This window comes from Alosa sapidissima, chromosome 23 (assembly GCF_018492685.1).
Source record: "Alosa sapidissima isolate fAloSap1 chromosome 23, fAloSap1.pri, whole genome shotgun sequence".
Classification (NCBI taxonomy): Eukaryota; Metazoa; Chordata; class Actinopteri; order Clupeiformes; family Clupeidae; genus Alosa; species Alosa sapidissima.
This window is the reverse complement of record NC_055979.1, coordinates 26,154,130-26,175,674: the sequence shown is the minus strand read 5'-3', so window position 1 is coordinate 26,175,674 and position 21,545 is coordinate 26,154,130. Positions and strand designations below refer to the sequence as shown.

The following is a 21,545-nucleotide window of genomic DNA, read 5'->3' as shown; positions in this document are numbered from 1 at the left end:
AAGAGTGATATGACACCGTCATGAATGTGTCATAAACAAGTCATAAATGTTTATGACATAACACTTCTGTCATTAAGTGTCATTCGATTTTTGTCATAAAATCGGGTTAGGATTAGAGGTTAGGGTTAATGTGTCATGACGGTGTCATGTGTTCATGACAGTGTCATGTCACTCTTATATCGATACTGTCAAGTAAAGTGTTACCGATGATCCTTAGCTATGTGTCCATCAGGTCTATAAGATGCCCAATCATCAGGACAAAGCCAAGTTCAATTTGTCAGCCACGCCGAGCTGTAATTAATACTTTTTGAAATTGCATTGCAGAGAAAAATGTAGTCACATAACAGTCATTCAATACCAAGTTGTAGTGAACCCACATGTCAAAGTTCCAAAATGTAAAACATGCAGAGGTTACAAATCCTGGAATTTAGAAACTGAAAGTCGGTTGTAAAAAATACTTTTGTGAAAGACTACAAAGCAATAACCCTTGCATGGTCTCTCACTGATTTAAACCACATGCAGAACAGTTGGTTATTACATCCATTTGATTGGTATCCTATAATGATAGTTATAGGTTCCCACGGGTCATGGAATTTCTGGAATATCATGGAATTTTGGAAAGTCTATTCCAGACATGGAAAGTCAGGGAATTTTATCATTTTGGGGGCAAAGTCATGGAATATCAGGAAATTTTGAATTCAGAATTGGTGTATATCTGGTTATTAGCTTTACTGCTTGCTTGAGTAGTTGTTGTTAGCCCAACTATGTTCATTCAGTACCCATTTATTCATTTCCCACTCTAAAAAAAAAGTAAAAGAACGCTACACAACTGTTCTGAAATCTTGTACCCTTCATTATAAACTAGGTTATGGAAATTCCGTTTTTTTGTCAGGGAAAGTCAAGGAAAAGTTATGGAATTTTACACTTCACTTAGAGTGGGAACGCTGGATAGTTTATCATACACCAGGGATCAAGCTCATGTCGATTAAAACAACATACTTTAACTTTAACAATATACTTTAACCTCAACATAATGGCTTCAAACTCATTTTGATGATATGCATCCTTATAGGCAATTGCATGTCTGCCAATACCAATGTGCACACCAAATGCCTAGAATTGCACTGTAGCTATGACGCATTGTGCACCCCCCTTAAATGGGTACACCCAGTACATTGAAAACTGACCAAAAGCAGACTTCCTATACTGTGTTACTCTTAATAACCATAACCCCGATGGTAGCCATCACGGTGACCTTCATGATGGGTATACTCGTCGTCGGGGCAACGCATGCCAAGGGAGAGCTGGATGGCCATTTCCTGTCTGCGCAGCTGCATGGAATCCACCAGGTCGTAGATGGTGGACATGGACCACATTGGAGAGGGATACCACGACTTCACATTCCCATCTTTCCCCACCAGGAGCATGGAGAAGGACTCTGGGCTGATCTGGAAGTAGTTTCTGATGTCCATCACCAGTGAGGCAGAGAGGTGCTCCCTCTCCACTGAAGCACTTCCTGTGTTTGGGAAAGGTGCACAGATCACATGTAATAATAACACCAGTGGCCTTTATAGTCATTTCAATACGAATACATTTGTGTGTTACTGATTAATTTATACATATAGTAGTGTGAATGTATTTCTTTTATATGTCGGTGTTGTTGTAGTTGTTTTCAGTACTTACCATTGATGGGGTATAATTCTAGAACTCCACTTGCGTCCTCTCTCTCTTTCCCCACTAGTCTTAGCACAGCCATGTGACGTAAACCTGGAGGTTGAAGGTCTTAATGTCACTAACTAAGTATCACACTTCCAAATCAGCTTGTTCAGAGAGAAATAGAGAAAAGACATCACAAGTTTAGCGTGTTTGGGGCACGTCACCCCATTTCAAATCAGGTAAGGTTGTTGCTGCACCATCTCCATGGTTTAAAACATGTCTATATCATGAATGGATCCCAAAAAACAAAGGCCTGTAAAATATTTCTGTTCAAATTCTTTATATATTTTAACCCTTGATATTATTTCAACGTCATTCTGACACATTCAAAAATTGTGAATGTCTCTACAACAATAGAACCTAGACATTTCCTACTCACGTAGTAATGCATTAAGCTTACAACAATGTCGCCTACTAATCAACAACACTCAGGGCACTTTAGTGTCACAAATAGATTTCTAGGCAGAAAATCTGTTTTTCATCACAAGCAAACCCAACACCAGCTCGAGAGAAAGACTTCCCTCTACATGGGCAAGCCCAAATTCCATGGATTCCCGATGAAGTCCCATGAGGTTTCCTCTCACCCAGTCTGAGAGAGACTCCAACAGGACATTATGTGCATGCACGCAGGTTTAATGAACGCCACTCCAACATTTTTGCTCCTTTATTTTCATTAGAATATAAAAAATATCCTTGCCCAGTGCTGTTCAGTTCTTGAAACAACAAAAAATACAGTAGGCCTGTAGAACTCATGAAAAGGTCCATAAACCACAGGTCTGGAAAAACCAACTCTGGTCTTTTTAAACAGCTCCCTAGATTAATAGCAAACATGATCTAAAGCTTTTCAAAAGACATTAAAGAAATGTGCCTTTTTTTGAACAGAGACAGACACACACAGAAGCATCAAATTGCGCGCTCTCTCTCTCTATCTCTCTTTCTCTCTCTCTTACACACACACACACACACACACTGAAGTCCTGAACTTCTATAACCCAGAGGCGCTGTATATTAGAATGCAAATGTTCAGATGCTTGGCTGGATCTCACTTACATGCTAACTGGTGTCTTTTGGCAATATAGTTGGCAACGTCATGCTGTGAAGGCGTTTCTTTCAGCAACGTCATGCTGTGAAGGGGTTTCTTTCATTTGTGTGATGTGTTCCAGCTTAGAACATAGAACTGCATAGTGCAGATCCTGGACGGGTAGAGGGAACGTTGTAGAGAACAACACACATATACTTATCTGTCCTTCTCATCAAGAGTTTGAAGATGACACCAGAACTATAGCTGCCTGAGGAAAGCCTCATACCTCAGAAAGAGCTAAATTGTTGCATAGTGTTGCTTTTGGTTAGTGAAAACACAGCCAATCTATCACACTTGATTACTTGATAGCATTCTCTGAGGGGCCCAATAAAAAAGCGCATTGATCTGCTATGGAGGTCACCTAGGTTGCAGGCCTGGCTGGTTAGGGTGTAGAGCTGCTGTTGGTAGGCCCACTGGTCATTGCTGGGTGTTAATGTAATATCAACACAATAGAGCTCACCTAGGTTGCAGGTCTGGCTGGTTAGGGTGTAGAGCTGCTGTTGGTAGGCCCACTGGTCATTGCTGGGTGTTAATGTAATATCAACACAATAGAGCTCACCTAGGTTGCAGGCCTGGCTGGTTAGGATGTACAGCTGCTGTTGGTAGGCCCACTGGTCATTGCTGGGTGTTAAAGTAAGATCAACGCAATAGAGCTCACCTAGGTTGCAGGCCTGGCTGGTTAGGATGTACAGCTGCTGTTGGTAGGCCCACTGGTCATTGCTGGGTGTTTATATAATATCAACGCAATAGAGCTCACCTAGGTTGCAAGCCTGGCTGGTTAGGGTGTACAGCTGCTGTTGGTAGGCCCACTGGTCATTGCTGGGTGTTAAAGTAAGATCAACGCAATAGAGCTCACCTAGGTTGCAGGCCTGGCTGGTTAGGGTGTACAGCTGCTGTTGGTAGGCCCACTCATCATCACTGGAGGAGGACATCACAAACAGCCTGCGCCTCCAGCGGAACCTGGCCACCAGATGGAGAGTTCATTTAATTAGAGAGCACAGAAAACAAAATGGAGGAGAAGATAACATGACCAGGCAGCATACAACTACTAGACCTAAAACCAAATCACTGGATGATTGATTCTAGAACTGCCATAACTAAAACCAAATCACTGAATGATTGATTCTAGAACTGCCATAACTAAAACCAAATCACTGGATGATTGATTCTAGAACTGCCATAACTAAAACCAAATCACTAGACGATTGGTTCTCTTGCAGAGTTATGACCATAACCCTAACCCTATAACCATAACCATAACCTTATAACCATAACTATAACCTTAACCATAACCCTATAACCATAACCATAACCCTATAACCATAACCATTATTATAACCTTAACCATAACCCTATAACCATAACCATAACTATTATCATAACCCTAACCATATAACCAAAACCACAACCATATCCGTAACCATATAACCATATCCATAACCATAACCATAACTATAATTAATGTCATAATCCAGAGCATAATATGAGTAACCGTGAAAGGAAGTTCTCCAAAGTTCTTGATTTGTCCTCTTTCTTGCACATCACGCCCTGTTTTTTCTGTTGTTCCATCTCATTAATGCGTGATGTGAAAGTATCCATGTAGTCAAACACAGCCTTCATGGCAATGGGCACTTCATATTGTTGCTGTAATCACAAACAAACTGAAGATGAACATATACGGTATCAAATCCATCACAATGTAAAAATAAACAAACAAAAGACAGATTTGATTTCATGGTCCATACAGTACAAACAGTTCTTAAAACACATATAATTTTATAAATATGAAAATAACTGAAAAACTTGAACTTCACGTGAAGCAAAACAAAAACTGACCTTGACTTTGATCTCAAAGTCAGTAAGCACCATGTAGAAGTCATCATGTGTCATTCCTAGCTCTCTACGAAAGGCCATGATGAGCTCATGATTAACAAGGTCATCATCCTGCAACCCCCTCATTGGTTTATCTTGCTCTACAAAAAAAAAAAATATCCAGCCTTTTTATTGAAAACAATATTGCAATTTAGAGCATAAATCACTTTGATAACTTAATAAACTTTGGTAAATAACATAAAGGCAACAAGCATTTCATTCGAGAAAAAAACCCCAACTGTGAGTTGAGAACTGAATGAGTGTCCTCATTTTCTGGACACATCAGTCTGGGCCTGATGCCTAAAACTAAACAGATTCATAAACATAAATTGTTCAGTCAAAAATATTAATCGGAGTATGCCAAATGTTCTATTTTTTTTTTTACTGTAAAACTAATTTTAAGTTGACAATCACCCAATCACCCAAACCAGCGGGTAAATTAGAAGCTCTCTTTCTTCAATCCGTACTCACCCACATGCCAGTAAGCAAGTGGCATGAGACAGTAGGCGAGTGGCATGGGACAGTAGCCAAATGGCATGAGACAGTGGCATGGGACACTAGGCGAGTGGCATGGGACAGTAGCCAAGTGGCATGAGACAGTGGCATGGGACACTAAGCGAGTGGCATGAGACAGTGGCATGGGACACTAGGCGAGTGGCATGAGACAGTAGGCGAGTGGCATGGGACAGTGGCATGGGACAGTAGGCAACTGGCAGGAGCAAGTGGCGTAGGACAGGAAACTGGCACAGGCCAGTACCAAGCGGCATGAGACATGAGGCCTCTTACTCACCCATATGATAGTGGTCAATCTTCATGGTGCCATTGGTGAGAGGGCCAAAGATTGTAATGATGGAGACTTTCCTGAGGGCCATCTCACACACGTGCTCAAGATACTCGTCCCTCTGCTGCTTATACATTCGGTTGTGCTCCGTGGGCGCAGTTACTACCTACGGAGAAATAAATGGGACTTGGATGACAGTGAAAAGCAGAGGTCTCACTCACACCAATAATTTAAGAAATTGATTATCATAAAATAAGCTTGTACACATCATAACCCATCAGTATGTGTAAGCTTATACTTACAATTAATCTTCTCCTCTTTTCAAAATAACTGACAAATCTGTCCAGAGACTTCTTCTTAGCAGATATTTTGTCTGATAATTTCAAGGTGCCATCAATGTCTTCGCCCAATGGCTTTTTCTCAGGATATTTAGCACTCTCACCTGACTTTGCAGCTTTTGGTTTCTTGGGTGCTTTGCTCTTTTTCTGTGTTTTCTCTGTCTTTTCAGACTTTTGTTTCTTTTCAATTTTCCCAGTTTTGAATTGACCTTTTTGTCTGATAATCTCGTCTTGGATATCTATGGCTGTGACCTTCTCAGTGCCCTCTCCTTGTCGCTTCTTCTCATGTGACACATTCAGCTTCATACTGGGCTTCGTAACTTCACTCACAGTGTGCTCTGTATTGTTATCCGATTGGTTGTGAACTCGATCGAGGGAAAACTCAGTTTTGTGAGTATTGTAAGTGGGGGTGTAAGTGATAGTGTTTGGCTGATAGCTGTCACTCTGAACATTTTTGGTAGAGAGGTGGTCAAATGGATCAACAGTGGGCATACCTGACGCACTTGGGAGACGGTGTGCATTGCTGGGGTCGTTGTTCAGAGCAGTAGCAGTCGTTGAAGTGACGGCGTGCGGGGCTGAGGGAGTTGTTATAGTCGTGGAACTGGTGATAGTTGTTTTTTGTCCTATGGTGCTGATGGCTGTAGATTTGATCAAAGCTCCCTTGTCATCTCTGTTTGAGTCCAGCTGTATCTTAGGACTTTTTGGCACTGACCGTGGAGATTTTACTACCTGGCCCGCCACCCCAGACTCCTTACACGTTTGAACGAAACCTTCCTGCCTCACTTTCTCCAGCCACCGTGCGGGCGCCTGATCGACGGCCCTGTACACGGCCTCCAGCCTCACAGGGTATGGGTACCGCTCCTCCACCTGCAGGGTCTTCTTCAGCAGAACCATCTCAAATTTACCCTTCTCCAGTTTCAGAAAGTCCATCAACTGTGGCACAAGAGTGGCATCTAAAGGCTCCTCTATAACGGCGCCCTGCTTGGTGATGTGTCGCACCACACCTCCAGCCTCGCCCTCCTGGTGGAACACGACGATCTGATGCATGTGCCGCTCCGCCATCTCACAGTACGCATGCGCTTTCATCTGACTCCTCAGCAGCTGGTAGTAGCTATCTGACTTACGTGGTGCGGAGATAAGGAGCAGACGATTCCTTCCTGCAAACCTGGCCAAAACGCTGATGGAGGCACTTATGTTGAGATGTTGACGAGCTGGTGAGGTTAAATGGCCAGGCTGAGGTCCACTGTGGTCTATAGAGGCACTGTTGGTAGGGGCCACTTTTCTGGGGTGGGGTGGCCTCCTATTTTTCTGCACCCTACCGGCCTGTGCAGTGCTTAATGGGTCCAGGCTCATGTTCCCCTGAGGCTTTATGAACGGTCCACTGTTCCCTGAGGTGGTGGGTCCTGCAACACCGCCAGCAGATTTCGCAATGTTTTCAATGTGCCTTTTGATCACAGTGTCGGAGTGCTGACTTTGACTACTCTTTCTATATGCCTGCCTGTGCATTCCTCTGAGCTGCGTGTCCGCTTGTGGCAAAACTTCTGAAATGCTTTTAGCTATTGCCAGCATCACCAAACAACAGTAAAGGATTGGGCATTTCATTTTAGCAAAATCAGAAACAGTTATAAAAGCGAAACAACAAATTTACTTCTTCCTCATGTAGAGACCATTTAAGGAGTATGCTGGTCTAATTACTCCCCAACAAAAATGGCACAGCTCACAACCCCAGGGTGCACAATGTCTCGAGCAGCAGATGAAGTCATGAAGCAATAGCCAGGATAAAATGAATACCAGTTGTCTTAGTCTGACAATCATGGACACTATCACTTGTCATGTTACAGAAGTTACATGGGCCACATCTGTATGGGATTAGGATAATCTTCCAGATGTAGCAATAGGGGCCTACAGCAATCTACAAGACAAGAGTTTCGCATCAAATGTTTCAGTAATTTCGACTTATCTGAAAAACTCCAAACAGACAGCCTCCTTAAAACGCAGAATGTATGTAGACCATCGGTTGTCGTAAGCAATCTCACTTTCACTCCTATAGCTTCCTGCGGTTTTCGTTGGATGTCTGTAGACTAAATCAATTTCTCCTGCGGACCGTGTCCCCCTCTTGTCTTCGTGGTGTAGTCTGGCGTCGTTTCCGTTTACAATGGAAAAATGCAGGGATGACCATGTCCTCGACAGGCTTCTACTCTAAAGTCGGAAAGCAAGTAACATATGGGTATCGGATCTCACAGCAAGGCTCAATACCGCCCACCGCTCATGAGGTCTCAGCAAGATGGGTCATAGCCTACTTTTCCCGCTGTAAACCCCAATTATTTACAACTCATTTGCCGTCATAAATATGTATGTGTCTATAAGTTGATTTGCGTTCTCTCTGTTAAAAAATGTTTCATGTTGCACACGTAGACGTTTCTTTAACTCGGTCATATAGATTGATTTATAGCCTATGCAAGAATGGAGAGACATTTGTAGAGACGGCGCTGCCATCTACTGGAAATCAGTGGAACATGCAGCAATGTAGACACACTCTGTGAAGACACTCTGTAAGACACACTGTGAATTTTTATTTTAGAAGTACACAGCACACTAGTCTATGCCCAAAACGTGTTATCTCCTTATTCCATAATCTACCATAACCTACATTTACTTGACCCTGTGCATTATCCCATGTAGGCCTACAATGATGTTGTCTTTCTTAGCCTTTTCACAAATCAAACATTTGTTCAGTAAAATCAGAAAATTCAGTTTAAATGTTGAATCATCTGTCTGTACGTATCAGTAGCACAAGTCCCTCTGACAGCGTGAGGGCCTGCACAGGTTGGTTACAGGAGAATCATAAGCCTCTTACACTAATGCACTTGCTGCTGATTGAGCACGTAGCTGCACGCACCAGCCTATGGAGAATTGTTTGGGAATTTGATAAGCCATATTAGAAAAACAATTTGGAAGCATTTATGAGTGCATAGATATGAAAGCATTTGGTGAGATGATGTTTGATTAACCTGATCTTTTGACTATTTACAGAGGTGTCTTTCCTGCTGTTGAAATGGCAAGGGACGTGGCAGCAGTTTGGGACATAGAGTTAAGTGATGGGGCTTACCGGATTGAATTTGAACATGGAACAACAACTGGAAAACGTGTTATTTACATTAATGGAAAGGTATGTTCAGTCATATGTACTACACCAATGTGTATGCAATTAATTTCCCAACTATTCAGGTTTTTAACCAATTCGTTTGTCAATAGTTAGACTATACATAATCTTACAATACCCTATTTTGTATTATTTTTCTGTCATGGTCAAACATAGTTTTAATTGTGCAAGTGGTGTGTCTGTGCTCTGTGCTTTAGGAGGTGATGAGAAAAGACTGGATGTTCAAACTAGTGGGCAAAGAAACATTCACTGTTGGAGTGTTGGAGACGAAAGCCACCATAAATGTAGAGGCCATCAGTGGTTTTGCCTATGAATATGCTTTAGAAATCAATGGAAAGAACTACAAAACGTTCATGGACAATCGCTCCAAAATAAGTAAAACCTGGACTCTGAAGCTGGATGGTATGGACTACCGAATAGTACTGGGTAAGTGACATATGCACAGTCCCATGGCTCTGAAACTTCACATGCCGGCATCTGATAGTTAATGGAAACCCCTATAAAAATGTACATTTATTTTAAATCTATTTTCCTGAGATCTCATCTTTACATCATTATCTTAGCACACGTATAGTAAGCTCTACCAGTGGGATTGTGGTGGTATGTATCACTGATACGAGCACTGGGTTCCTGATCTGTGGTTTATCTATAACAAACACTGTTCACACCATCATCCTGAAAGTAAAAGTGCCACCAATTCTGCATGCTGACATTTTCTCTCTAACAATGCAAGCTATTTCTGCAGCTGTCAAACTATTAGAAATGTGATACATTGATCACTGAAGTAAGTAAGTATAAGTATATATACTCTTTTGATCTCGTGAGGGAAATTTGGTCTCTGCATTTATCCCAATCCGTGAATTAGTGAAATACACTCAGCACACAGTGAACACAGTGAGGTGAAGCACACACTAATCCTGGCGCAGTGAGCTGCCTGCTACAACGGTGGCGCTCGGGGAGCAGTGAGGGGTTAGGTGCCTTGCTCAAGGGCACTTCAGCCGTTCCTACTGGTTGGGGTTCGAACCGACAACCCTCCGGTTAGAAGTCCGAAGCACTAACCAGTAGGCCATGGCTGCCCAATGGCACTCCTGCTCAGTCATTGCTACACTGAATGACACTACAGGACAGGGCATATGTTGTATTACTAAATGGGGCGGACCATTTATTGTTTTTCAAAGATATATCATTATCTATCATTATCTTGGAAAAACAATGTCTCTTTATGGTTATGGTTATATGATTTAGCAGACGCTTTTGTCCAAAGCGACTTACAAATAAAAAACAATACAATAGTTAAAAAATAGTAGTGAACAGTTTTAAATGTTGGTCTACATTGAGGAAAATAACAATAATACACAATAATGTCAATGCAATATCAATGATCAATAGCCTAATGAAAATAAACAAATGTCATATACAAACCATAACTCATAAGAACCACTTAATTAATTATTTAATTAATATCATTAATAATGAATTAAGTATATGCTGAACAGATATGTCGTTAGACCCCTGAAAGACACAAAACTAGCGCAGGAACGGAGACCACTGGGCAACTCATTCCACCGAGGAAAATGAGGAACCACTGAGGAAAAGAGTCTTGAATTTGACCTAGCGTTTATGGGTGGTCGACACAACTTTATCTCAAGATAATGACATAAATTAATTGAGATCTTGAGAAAACAAAGTAACATAACTCAATATCGGACAAAAACATGTAAATTGATGGCAACTTGGGATTCCATAGATTTCCATCTTCTTGTGTTCCAATTCCATGTGAATGTATCTTCATGATAAATCTGTGGGGTCAGGCAGTTATTAGATTAGATTAGATTAAATTAAACTTTATTGTCATTGTGCAGAGTACAAGTACAAAGACAACGAAATGCAGTTTGCGTCTAACCAGAAGTGCAAAACAAGCAACAAGAAAAGTGAAACAAGAAAAGTGCAGTGTGATATACAAAGTATAGGCAGGTGGTGCATAGACAGGACAATAAATATAGTGCAGTGTAGACAGTGGTATACAGTTGATTTACAGAAGGTGGTTTAGAGTAGTATAAATTAAATACAAATATGCGCAATGTATTAGCAGTTACCTATAAGAGCAGAATAAATATGGCTATGTAATATGAACAATGTATGAATAACATGTACAGATGTAACATGTACAGATCTAGTAATGTAGTAGCAGTAACATTATAATAGTAGTAATAATAATATAGATATATGCAGTGTATTGGCAGAATATAAAATAAGAAAACAGAATAAATGTGGATATTCAGTATGAAAAATAAAGACAGATATGTACAGAATGTAGGGTGCAGTGTGGTAACAGTACGATTGTAGCACAGAAACAGTAACATTATAACAGTAGTAAGAATACGAAGTGTATGTGCAGGACGAATAGGATGAAAAGCAGTAGAAATCAGCTATATGTAAGTGTAAGTATGTACATTTGTAAATAAATAGATAGAACACTATGGATGGGATAGGGTAGTTCAAATGTCTGGGGGGTCAGTTAGCCAGTTATATATGCATTGGAACTTATACTCCAAACCAACATCCAGTAGATTTTCCTGGTCACCTGTGGTTGAATTCAAAGAAAACTACGAATAATATATACGAATAATAAAATGTCTGATACCCGTGGGCCTATGCAATGACGCCTGTATGATATCTGTATCAATGGATTCATGGTATTTTTTTTAATCATCTGGTTTTTATTACTTTTACCAAAGATCCTTAATTACTAACTTTAACCCCCTCTGCTTTTACTATCTTTTAAACAGAGAAAGACACCATGGATGTCTGGTGCAATGGAGAAAGAATGGAAACAATGGTAATCACCATTAAGTATATATACTCTTTTGATCCTGTGAGGGAAATTTGGTCTCTGCATTTATCCCAATGTGTAAATTAGTGTATGTGTAAACACACACAGCACACAGTGAGGTGTTGCACACACTAACCTGGAGCGGTAAGCTGTGGCACTCGGGGAGCAGTGAGGGGTTAGGTTCCTTGCTCAAACTTACGTGGATGTGGGCACGGGAGAGCAGTGCTCAACCATGTACCCCGCCCACATTTTTCCTACTGGTCGGGGATCGAACCGGCAAATCTTCGGTTACAAGCCCGAAGCCCTAACCAATAGGCCACGACTGCCCCACTTTCACTCCAGTTACACAATGATAAATCATGGTCTACCATAAAGATGATACATAGGCTGTAGGTAGGTACACTGATTTGTAAAAACATCTTCATTCTGTTGTTGGTATGCAGGGGGAATTTGCAGATGATGGCACAGAAACACACTTCGCAGTGGCAAACCACAGCTGCTGTATAAAGGCCCTTAGTAGTGGGCGAAAGAGGACTGGCATCATACACCTGCTTCTGGTGGACGGACAGCGTGTACCCGAGTTCATGCAGTGAGCAGGACTGATTCTAAATGGAACTTCACTCAAACATCATAAATGGATGACCAGTTGGAGCAGTTTTTATGGCACAGAGCTCTCAGTTCAGCTAACTGATAGCCAGCTGATGTCAGATACTGATGTGCTTGAAGTATAGACATTGTTTGTTTATTTATTTTTTGTCATTTGTCAACATGTTTTCAAATGGCAAGCTATGATTGGTAACGGATATATGGTTAATGATGAGCCATCCAGATCTGTTCAGTTTGATTAGTCTTTGCAGTAGGCTATTGTTAATGGTGGTGTAGCCTACATGGTGTAACCAAATAACAGAAAGAAAAAAACCCTAAAAAGTAAGCATTTGTGAGTGAATTTATTTATGTCATAACGATTGAATCACAGTCTGACTCTCATTTATGGTTTACCCTTGTAAGTGTATCTTGGGTTTTCATGCAAGCTGCTTTACGCACAATCACGCAATAAGCACCGTAATCATCGTATAGACGCGACCTCATCTTTTCCTGAAGGGAACAACCAAGGACTGACCACGCGCAACGATGTTTGAGAGGATACGGACCAGACGGGACGGATCGAGCTGCAGGAGGAAGGGAATTGCACCCATCTCTTGCTGACAAAAAAGGAGAACTCTTCGCAAATAACGTGATTATTCAAAGGATCAGACACATCTTTGTGTAGTCTACGACGCTATCGGACTCTTTTCTGGAACCTATCCTGGTTGTTGAAAGTAGTTTGGCGTGTGTTCTGCTAGCTTAGCTGAACTAAACAACGATAAAGCGAGTTGACTGCGCAGAATTCATATCTACCTTCACTGACTAGCTTGCGTGCTAGCTAAGAGAATAGTTCCGGCGCTTCGACAGTATTTTCCTACTTTCACAGCCATTTGGATAGTCTGGATACGTTAAAACATTGACAAATGTTAGAACCGGTTATTCAGACTTTTGCCTCCTTTACTGGTAGCATTCGAGGGGCCTACACTGGTCACCTCTGCTTCTATTTAACATTAGCTTAGCCAGCTATGAAAGTATTTGGTGTTTTGGAATATTGCTACAGTTGTAACGTTAGTATCAGAGGTTTTTGGCAATGCTAATATTTCATTCCTAGTCTCCGGAGTCGGAGTGAGGATATGGGGAAGGATTGCCGGACTGACTGCTCAACAGTCTCTCCAGCCAATATTTCAAATTGGGAGAGCTCAGAATCTCCCTCCGGCGTTTCTGCTTCTATTTTGGGGTGTGCTGTTTGGAAACACTACATGGGCACATTTCATAGCTAGCTAACGTTATCGTTTGCTAGTTTTATCGAGTAATGCCAATACATTGTCCGCAACTGGACAATGCAGAACGAATAAATATTAGTTAACGTTATAACCTGAATCATATCTAACGTTCGGCTATCCCTTCAATGACAGACGTCCTAAACCTATTGTGAGTGATATCCAGCTGGCTATGGTAGCTTGTCAGCTAGCGTGCTAGCAAGGTTAACCAAAATACAATAAGTGAGCTAACATATCCTTTGCTTGCTTCATTACTGCACTTTTAAGTATCCAGAGGTGACTTGTGCTGTAAGTGAATCACAAAAGCCGGCGTGTATACGTATCAAGCGATTGTTTAAACAGGATACAGACATTTGGAGCGCAACTGCGAATATCATTTAAAAGATGAACTATCAGCAGCACCTTGCAAACTCCGCCGCTATCCGGGCGGAAATCCAGCGGTTCGAGTCGGTCCATCCAAACATCTATTCAATTTATGAACTCTTGGAAAGGGTGGAGGAGCCTCTGCTCCAGAACCAGATTCGGGAACACGTTATCGCCATTGAAGGTAAGACACTAAGGGCTATTAATTATATAGCCTGTGTTATTATTGATAACAATTACAATATTCACGTAGAACAGTAGCCTACACATTTACGTGGAACATTCACATGTCACTTGAAACACGTGCTCAATTAGGTCATTGTAGATCATGCTAACATTACGTTAATGTTTACGTTACGTTAATGACAGGTAGCATTGATGTAGCCTACTTATGTCATGATTATGCATGATAACCTTGTGCATAGAAGGGCTTGTAGAATCTGCGTCAGTTTTCACGCATGACATCCCCATTAATCTGGCAAACCTCTTATACAATAAATTATTTTTTTTTTACCTTAAGAACTGTTATGGTGCGCAGCTGTTTGTAGGTTACTCTTACCCGTGGGGTACCTTGTTCCTTACGATCATAATATGGAATTGTATTGCACACTTCAACTGTTATTTAGTTCCTTCAAATCAAATCCCGAGCAGGGCTTTTTCAGTTTCATAGCTGTGTGAGTTAACAGAAGGAAATGAGCAGACCCAGGTTATCCTTGAAAACATTTGTATCTTGGTTCCTATTTGCACGTTTGACACGTTCATACTCGGTGCGCTGATGATGGGCTGTCTGAGAATGTGTTGCCTGAGTGAATGCGTTGGAAGATCATGGGGTCATGCATGAGTGAATGTGTTGGAAGATAATGGGTCCAGTAACAGAGAAGGTCCGAACACTTGCTCTCCATTTTTTTATTTTTTATTTTACTTCAATATGTGTGTGGGGAATTGAAGTCAAATAAAATAAAAAAACGGAGAGCAAGTGTGCGGACCTTCTCTGTTACTGGATCTTGGACTTTTGGCTCCTGCACCTTAATTTGGATGTGCGCACGTTTCCCAAATTGGAAGATCATGGGGTCATGCATTACTTGCAGGCGAATGTGTATAAAGAGCAGAGTTTTTATTTTATTGGCATTCTGACTGGAGGTGACCGACTGTAGATCTGGAAGTTGTACCAAGGGTGAAGAACATCAGTGATTACAATGCCCACAGGTTGTAGACCGCATTGTATGTGGCATAGAGGCCATACAGTTTGTCAGTTTAAAAGTAATTTGAAGGAGGGATATCCAACTCACAACAGTTATGGGTGTTTCAGCACAATCTTATCATAGTTAAACAATGCTCTTGTTTCCTGAGAATGTTCTTGTGTTCTAGTGGAGTATTAAGTGGTTACACACCTTAAACAGTGAAAAGTGACAGGTCTTGTCAAGAGGAGGCAAGGCAATTTTATTTGTACAGCGCATTTCATACACAAGGCAGCTCAATGTGCTTTACATAGTCAGAAAACTGAGGATGGCAGACAAATATAAATTATGGCATGAGGGAGATAACATATAAGAAATGACTCATCACACATCATAGAAACCTCTCAAACTCAAAAGATACATTAGCCTATGCATTGTTTGTTTGAAATGTACTAAAACCCATGTTGGTTGACATGTGACCAATTGAACCAGTTATGAACTAACTGGGTAGCATATGAAATGCTGCTCTCCGAAGTGGTTGGGGAGACAGTTGGTCTTTAACCAGCCAGAAGGTATGAGCAGTGTGAGACCAGGTGTGAGACTGCTGCAGTCAGGCCTAATTGGGCTGATATTGCACTTTATTTTTCACCTGCTGTAACAGTAGCAACACCTGTTCTGGCTTCATACTGGTCTTCAAGATACCATTATTCTGTAGTCTGTGATAAGTAGAGATCCAGTTTCAAATATACTCATATCTACCCAATTCTGTTGAGGATACACTGGTTCACAATGGTTTATTAAAACATGGTTGAATATACCATAACACAGATTGTCTTTGTTTGTGGTATTGCTAACAACACATGTCAATTGTAGTCAATGACAGCTGTATTCAATTTTTTTTTTATCATGATGATGACTAAGTGAGTCAGATGGGACAAGGAGAGAGAGAAAGAGGCACTCACAACAGGTAGCCTGGAAAATGTGTTGGATAAAACAGAAGTGGTGCAGACCGCTGCTGCCTACTGTTTGATGCAAGCAGTAGTGTCTGAACTCGGAAGGCTTGTGATCTAAGATGATGTGTAGGACATTATGCGCTCTCCGCATACAGAGTGAATCAATTGTATGCAAATGCTTAATTAACCTTCCAGTAGTGGGGTGAGGTACAATACTACAGTGCCTGACTGTGCAATAGGGCAGCAATGATTAATCAATGAATCGATTAGTTGTCGACTTTGAAATTAAGGACTATTTTAGTAATCGTGAATCCTTCATCAGTTTGTAATTTTTAAAGAAACTACCTCAGAATTCTCAGATTTTTACATCTTTAAACTTAAATATTATCTGCCTTACATGGCTGTGGTCTAAATGGTACTTTTGAGGACATATTCTTGGGCTTTGGGAAACACTCATTTAATTCAATTAATCGACTATCAAAATAATCATTAGATGCAGCCGTCATGTGTAGGCACAGTTTGGCCTGCCTGGGTTTTACAATGTTGGGAGAAAGGTGTAATAATGTACCAATATGAATCATGATGATTTAAGAAAGCAGCCCTAACAGTTTGTACTCATATTGTATGGCATCTTAACATGAGTGGGACTCCTGTTTGACAGATGGCAAATCCCCTTTGAAAATTGATAGGTCAGGCCTACATCCCCCCCCCCCCTCCCTCCCAACGCTAACTCCCACAACTGTGTATCTCCTAATGGAATGGAGAGTGTTTGGGGGCAGGGGGTTGTGGTAGAGAAAAGCGAGAGAGCAGGAGAGGCTTCTCAGTGAAAAGCAATTACGCAATGCTTGGATTGAGGTCCCATACTAAGCACAACGCTTTTACTCAGTCACATTAGTTGGTTATGCAAGTAAAAGGCTGACACACACTCTCCTCAGCTGCTGATGTCAGAAAAGCTTGGGTCTTTTTTGTGTTTGTAATATGGAGCCCTTCCTTGGCGCTTAGCTGTGTGTGAATGCAGGCCAATATGACCGGTACTTCCGGACAGAAGGATCTGAGATTTATGTGCCACACAGGTTTGTGTGTAAAGGTCAGGGCACATGCTGTTCATTAACCAGGGGCAGAAGAAGTGTCTTCATTTATTCATATTGAATGACAACAACAACAACATTGGATGCAAAGATGGACACCAGGGATGGAAATTAGCACCAGCCACATGCTGGTTAAGCATGAAAGTGGCCAGTAGATTTCAGACACAAAGTAATCATTTAATTTTAAGTGGCTGGTAAAGTAATAATGTCCACCCCTGATGGACACCATGGTCTTTTTTGTTGCATTTGTCTAGCTCAGATGTTTACTGATCTTGTGTTTCTCATTTAGGGTTTATGGTAAATTCAGCTCTAAAACCACCTGGTTTCAGCTGGTGATTACATGACATGGGAAGACACCAGACATGTGGACTCGAGTCACATGACTTGGACTCGAGTCAGACTCGAGTCATGATTTTAATGACTTCAGACTTGACTTGGACTTGAATACTATTCACTCGAGACTTGACTCGGACTTTGCCTCTTTGACTTGTGACGACTTGACATGTCTCGAGTCAAAAACTAAATTTCCTGATCGTGGACCAGTCACCCCAGAGATGCTTTCCCTCCGTGACTAAAAAAAAAAAAAAAAAAAAATAGCGGAGACAAGCGGCCAGTCCAGAGCACAGTTCAGTGCTGCCGCTACCCCCACATGCGTTAAGCACTGTGTGTAGGGCACGAAGAGACAGAGAAACGACCAACATTTAGCCAATAACTAGTAGCTTTACTGCAAACTGATTTGCACTCTTGTTAGAGAACGTTTACAATGTCAAAATGCACCAACAGCATGTTACATAAAGATGATACTTTTCGAGTCCTCTCCATTAAGATCCACCTTGAACTTATGCTAGCCTACTGCATTTAATTGAGAACCCCATCTAAGCATGCACGAGAGGGAGAGAAAACGAGTGGCAGGTTCCAGCTGGCTTGTCATTGTTGATGATGATTGATATTTTCTTTTAAATATAAGAAACGTATAAAAGGAAATCATGAAGGCAACAAATACGAGATTAGGGGAAATTGCGGATTTATCCGGTTCTCACTACTGTTATAAACTATGAGATCCAGGTCACTATGACATAGGCTGCACTCACTGTGATTTGGAAAGTGGACAAGAATATGAAGAGTTGTCTTTGCCTTTGTGTAATGGAAATGGTGAGTCGTGAAGTAGGCCTATTCAATAATTTGTTTACATGAGGCACATTGATATGCCGATTGAGACGCATTCCACTCAGCTAGCTAGGTGGCTACTGGCTACCAGGCTCATAATTCACATTTAATTGCAAACAGAAAATGTCAAGCAAGCATCATGTCATACATGCATCTATTTCCAAAGGAATGAAAGCTGTTTGTGCCAACTTAATATCATGCTTATCATTGTTAATATTGTGCTATACATGTGGCACAAACGATGTTTGAGTTTGTGGACTAGCCATAGGAATGGAGCTGGTTAAAAAAAGATCATTATGAGAATGTGTGGACAGTGGCACACAATGGGCTTAAAGTGACAGTGCACCATTTACAAATGAGATAAACAGCATCAAATGTGTAGTATTTCTTAAGAAATGAATACTTTAAAACAAAATTACAGTGTCATTATTATCTTTTAAATAATATAAAAGTGTTGACCTTGGCTTCCCTTATGAGTCGCCACTGGCAGACAGCCTAATAAATTGTTTGCAGGCAAATCTGTGGCCTAGCGCAGTGAAATGCCATCAGTCAAATTATTACTCATACTTACAGTGGGCTCCGCAATTTGGAAAAAACAATATATATATTTGTCATGTAGCTATCCGTTTTGTACAGATTACTCAGGTATGCACATGTGTATATTGTATGCGCATGCATATATCGTAAAAGATTTCAAGACAGAAATATTGAACATATTTTAATCTGTATTTATAAAAAAAAAAATCTGTGGATTAGATGGAAGTGTTAAAATTATGATTGATCGATCGTCTAATAATGCCATTATTAAGTGAAGAGTACCTGATGACTTGTTCAGGACTTGAAAAAGATTGGGACTTGGACTTGGACTCGACTTGGCTTTGATGAGACTTGGACTTGGACTCGACTTGCCCTTCTCTGTATTTACTTGGGACTTGACTTGGACTTGAGTGCTAAGACTTGGGACTTACTTGTGACTTGCCAAACAGTGACTTGGTCCCACCTCTGGAAGACACCACATGCTCAGTTTTGAGTCTCCCTAGTCAAGAAGAGATAGCCCTATCAGGAATATGGGCAAAGTGGTCAATCCATTCACATTTAATATATGCTGGGAATTTTAGTAGAATATTCAACTAAAGACTAATAAAATGGTTCCTGTATGCGTTTCACCAGCTTCCATAGGAAATTAAAGGAACTATCAGCTGTGTGCAATTCTGTGAATTTTTTAACTATGTTAAAGGAACATGCCAACTTTTTGGGAAATTAGCTTAATTTGCCATCTATTCCCATCTATCTAGTCCAGAGTTCTTTTCTCTGTGCGTGTAATAACCAAGTCTGACACTGTTAGCCTAGCTTAGCATAATTAACTGGAAATGGGTTACACCAGTTAGCCTATAGCTAAAAGGGAATGGGTACTAGGGATTTAGATATTTAAGTGCCGTAATCTGGGAAGAAAGCAATAATGTGTGCTAAATGGTATGCATTGGTCATCTTAAAATCACAAATACTCATGCCATAGCCTACTGATGATTTAAGTTTACACAAAAAGTAAAGTTTGGAATTTAAGGGGCAGACATATGGGGGTCCATTTGTTTTAAGAGCTTCCACTGTCTAGACTACAATTCAGGGATTAGGCAGCCTAAAGAAAGCAGAAAAGGCTACAGCTGCATTAAAAAGGATCTTCATGGGAAGTGAAAACCAGTGTGTAACCAGTAAGGAATTGAATAGTTAAGTGTTCCTTTTTCAGTTTCACTGAGGGCTTGGCCAGTGTTCATGGTCAGGCTGAATAGATTGTTTTTGCCCATTACCACAGACATACCACAGTTGAAATGGGATGAACTGGCATGAAAAAACTTCTTACACCCGAAAATCATTCCAAGTGATTTTTAGTGAGACATAGACCCTGTTTAGTTTTGTTTTAGAAATGCACCTTAGGGTGATCCGATTACAAGTGGTCAATTCTACGAGTGTAAATACAAGTGTGTACTGTTTTAAAGACAAGCGTAAACAAACAAAGTGTAAACAATTACCAAGACACATTATGATTTGATCACACAAACCACTTGCTGAGGTGGTGCATTTTACCACAGTTCTTTTGTAGTGTAAATGCTGTATTCTGATGCACCCCAGACGATGGGAATTCTATGGTCACTGATGTTAGCAGTAACGGAATCTAAACACAAGTGGTCAGCAAGTGTCTCTAGCTGTAGATTTTAATGCATGAAAAATGCATCAAGTTAGAACTCTACTAAATAAGATTATTTAAAACTGACTACAATGTTTAGTCTGTGGGCCTCGCTCCTTTTAAATAACTTTACAAGCTCAGATGCATTTATGTTATTTGAAAGATGGTTCCTCTAATTGCTTTCAGATTCAGTGAAAATCCGTTGTGTTTCATGTGTGTACGCTCTTGTTGTAGGGCTGCAATTAATCGTGCAAATTTTGTCGCAAAGGCTGCAATTAATCAGGCAACTTGTAACTCTGTCTCTAACCTTTGTGGTCGATTTTGTTGTGTGACAGACAGTGAAGCCCACCAATCAGAAATGCTGTGCTTCTCTTGCACTAGGCATCTCCACCAATCAGAAGTGGCCCAACATAAATCATTGAAATATTGAACTGAAGCTTGATTTTCAAAAATCACATCGCAAATCAAATTGCAATACCTGTCAGAAAAATCGCCATATCATGTGGCCCTACAAAATAGCCTAGCTGCTTAGAGGCCAGACTGGCCTATAAGGTCTTTGGTTGAAGTAGATGCTGAAACATGACATTCAGAGTACATTTCTTAGTCCGTTTACAGTGTTAATGATTTAACGTGTACTGATGGCCATTGAAAGAAGTGGAGAATGGAGTTTTCACAAGTGAGATGACCGCATCCTAATTTTTTTTGTGCTGCATTCCCTAAAAAGAATGGACTCCAATGAACACACCAGCTGTGGGTGCAGCTGGACCCAGACAGGAGGTGGGTGTGTGGAGAGGGGGGGGGGGGGGGGTGTTCCCCTGATTCCTGATTCCTGTCACCATGGAGAGGTGTGTGGGTGTGTGTGTGTGTGTGTGTGTGTGGTGGGAGCTACATTTTTTGGAGCCGGACAGTAAACAAAACAATAGCAGTGAGCGACCCCTCATCCCATAGCAGTAAAAATAGCCGTA

The 21,545-nt window shown here is 41.0% G+C and overlaps 3 protein-coding genes across 4 annotated transcripts in view; 2 read left to right on the top strand and 1 right to left on the bottom strand.

Moving 5' to 3' along the window:
- Window positions 1-756: 756 nt before the first annotated feature.
- On the bottom strand, window positions 757-8,111 carry ccdc80l1 (coiled-coil domain containing 80 like 1). Its single transcript, XM_042080351.1, has 7 exons — window positions 5,753-8,111; window positions 5,460-5,616; window positions 4,634-4,770; window positions 4,290-4,441; window positions 3,654-3,757; window positions 1,684-1,767; window positions 757-1,516 (listed from the first exon to the last, which is right to left on the bottom strand). The coding sequence occupies exons 1-7, from the start codon at window positions 7,388-7,390 to the stop codon at window positions 1,218-1,220; spliced, it is 2,571 nt and encodes an 856-aa protein (XP_041936285.1). The 5' UTR covers window positions 7,391-8,111; the 3' UTR covers window positions 757-1,217.
- Window positions 8,112-8,666: 555 nt separating this feature from the next.
- faimb (Fas apoptotic inhibitory molecule b) lies at window positions 8,667-12,679 on the top strand. The gene is made up of 4 exons (XM_042080376.1): window positions 8,667-8,957; window positions 9,149-9,377; window positions 11,741-11,790; window positions 12,228-12,679. Exons 1-4 carry the CDS (start codon window positions 8,844-8,846, stop codon window positions 12,375-12,377), a joined length of 543 nt encoding a protein of 180 aa, XP_041936310.1. The 5' UTR covers window positions 8,667-8,843; the 3' UTR covers window positions 12,378-12,679.
- A 249-nt stretch (window positions 12,680-12,928) lies between these two features.
- Window positions 12,929-21,545, top strand: part of agap1 (ArfGAP with GTPase domain, ankyrin repeat and PH domain 1) — a 147,170-nt gene continuing 138,553 nt past the window's right edge. The window contains exon 1 of one of the 2 annotated variants that reach the window (XM_042080334.1): window positions 12,929-14,196. In XM_042080334.1, the coding sequence (XP_041936268.1) occupies window positions 14,034-14,196 (163 nt within the window). In that variant the 5' untranslated portion in view covers window positions 12,929-14,033. The remainder of the gene's footprint in view (window positions 14,197-21,545) is intronic. The other variant, XM_042080335.1, reaches the window with a different exon arrangement.

Bases quoted from the DNA above. Each gene is read 5' to 3' on its own strand.
- ccdc80l1 (XM_042080351.1), bottom strand. From the start codon at position 7,390: ATGAAATGCCCAATCCTTTACTGTTGTTTGGTGATGCTGGCAATAGCT. The intron at 5,617-5,752 runs GTAAGTATAAGC...ATTTCTCCGTAG, and splicing joins AAAAGAGGAGAAGATTAATT to GTAGTAACTGCGCCCACGGA. The intron at 1,517-1,683 runs GTAAGTACTGAA...TCCCAAACACAG, and splicing joins AGAATTATACCCCATCAATG to GAAGTGCTTCAGTGGAGAGG.
- faimb (XM_042080376.1), top strand. From the start codon at position 8,844: ATGGCAAGGGACGTGGCAGCAGTTTGGGACATAGAGTTAAGTGATGGG. The intron at 8,958-9,148 runs GTATGTTCAGTC...TCTGTGCTTTAG, and splicing joins TTATTTACATTAATGGAAAG to GAGGTGATGAGAAAAGACTG. The intron at 11,791-12,227 runs GTAATCACCATT...GTTGGTATGCAG, and splicing joins GAGAAAGAATGGAAACAATG to GGGGAATTTGCAGATGATGG.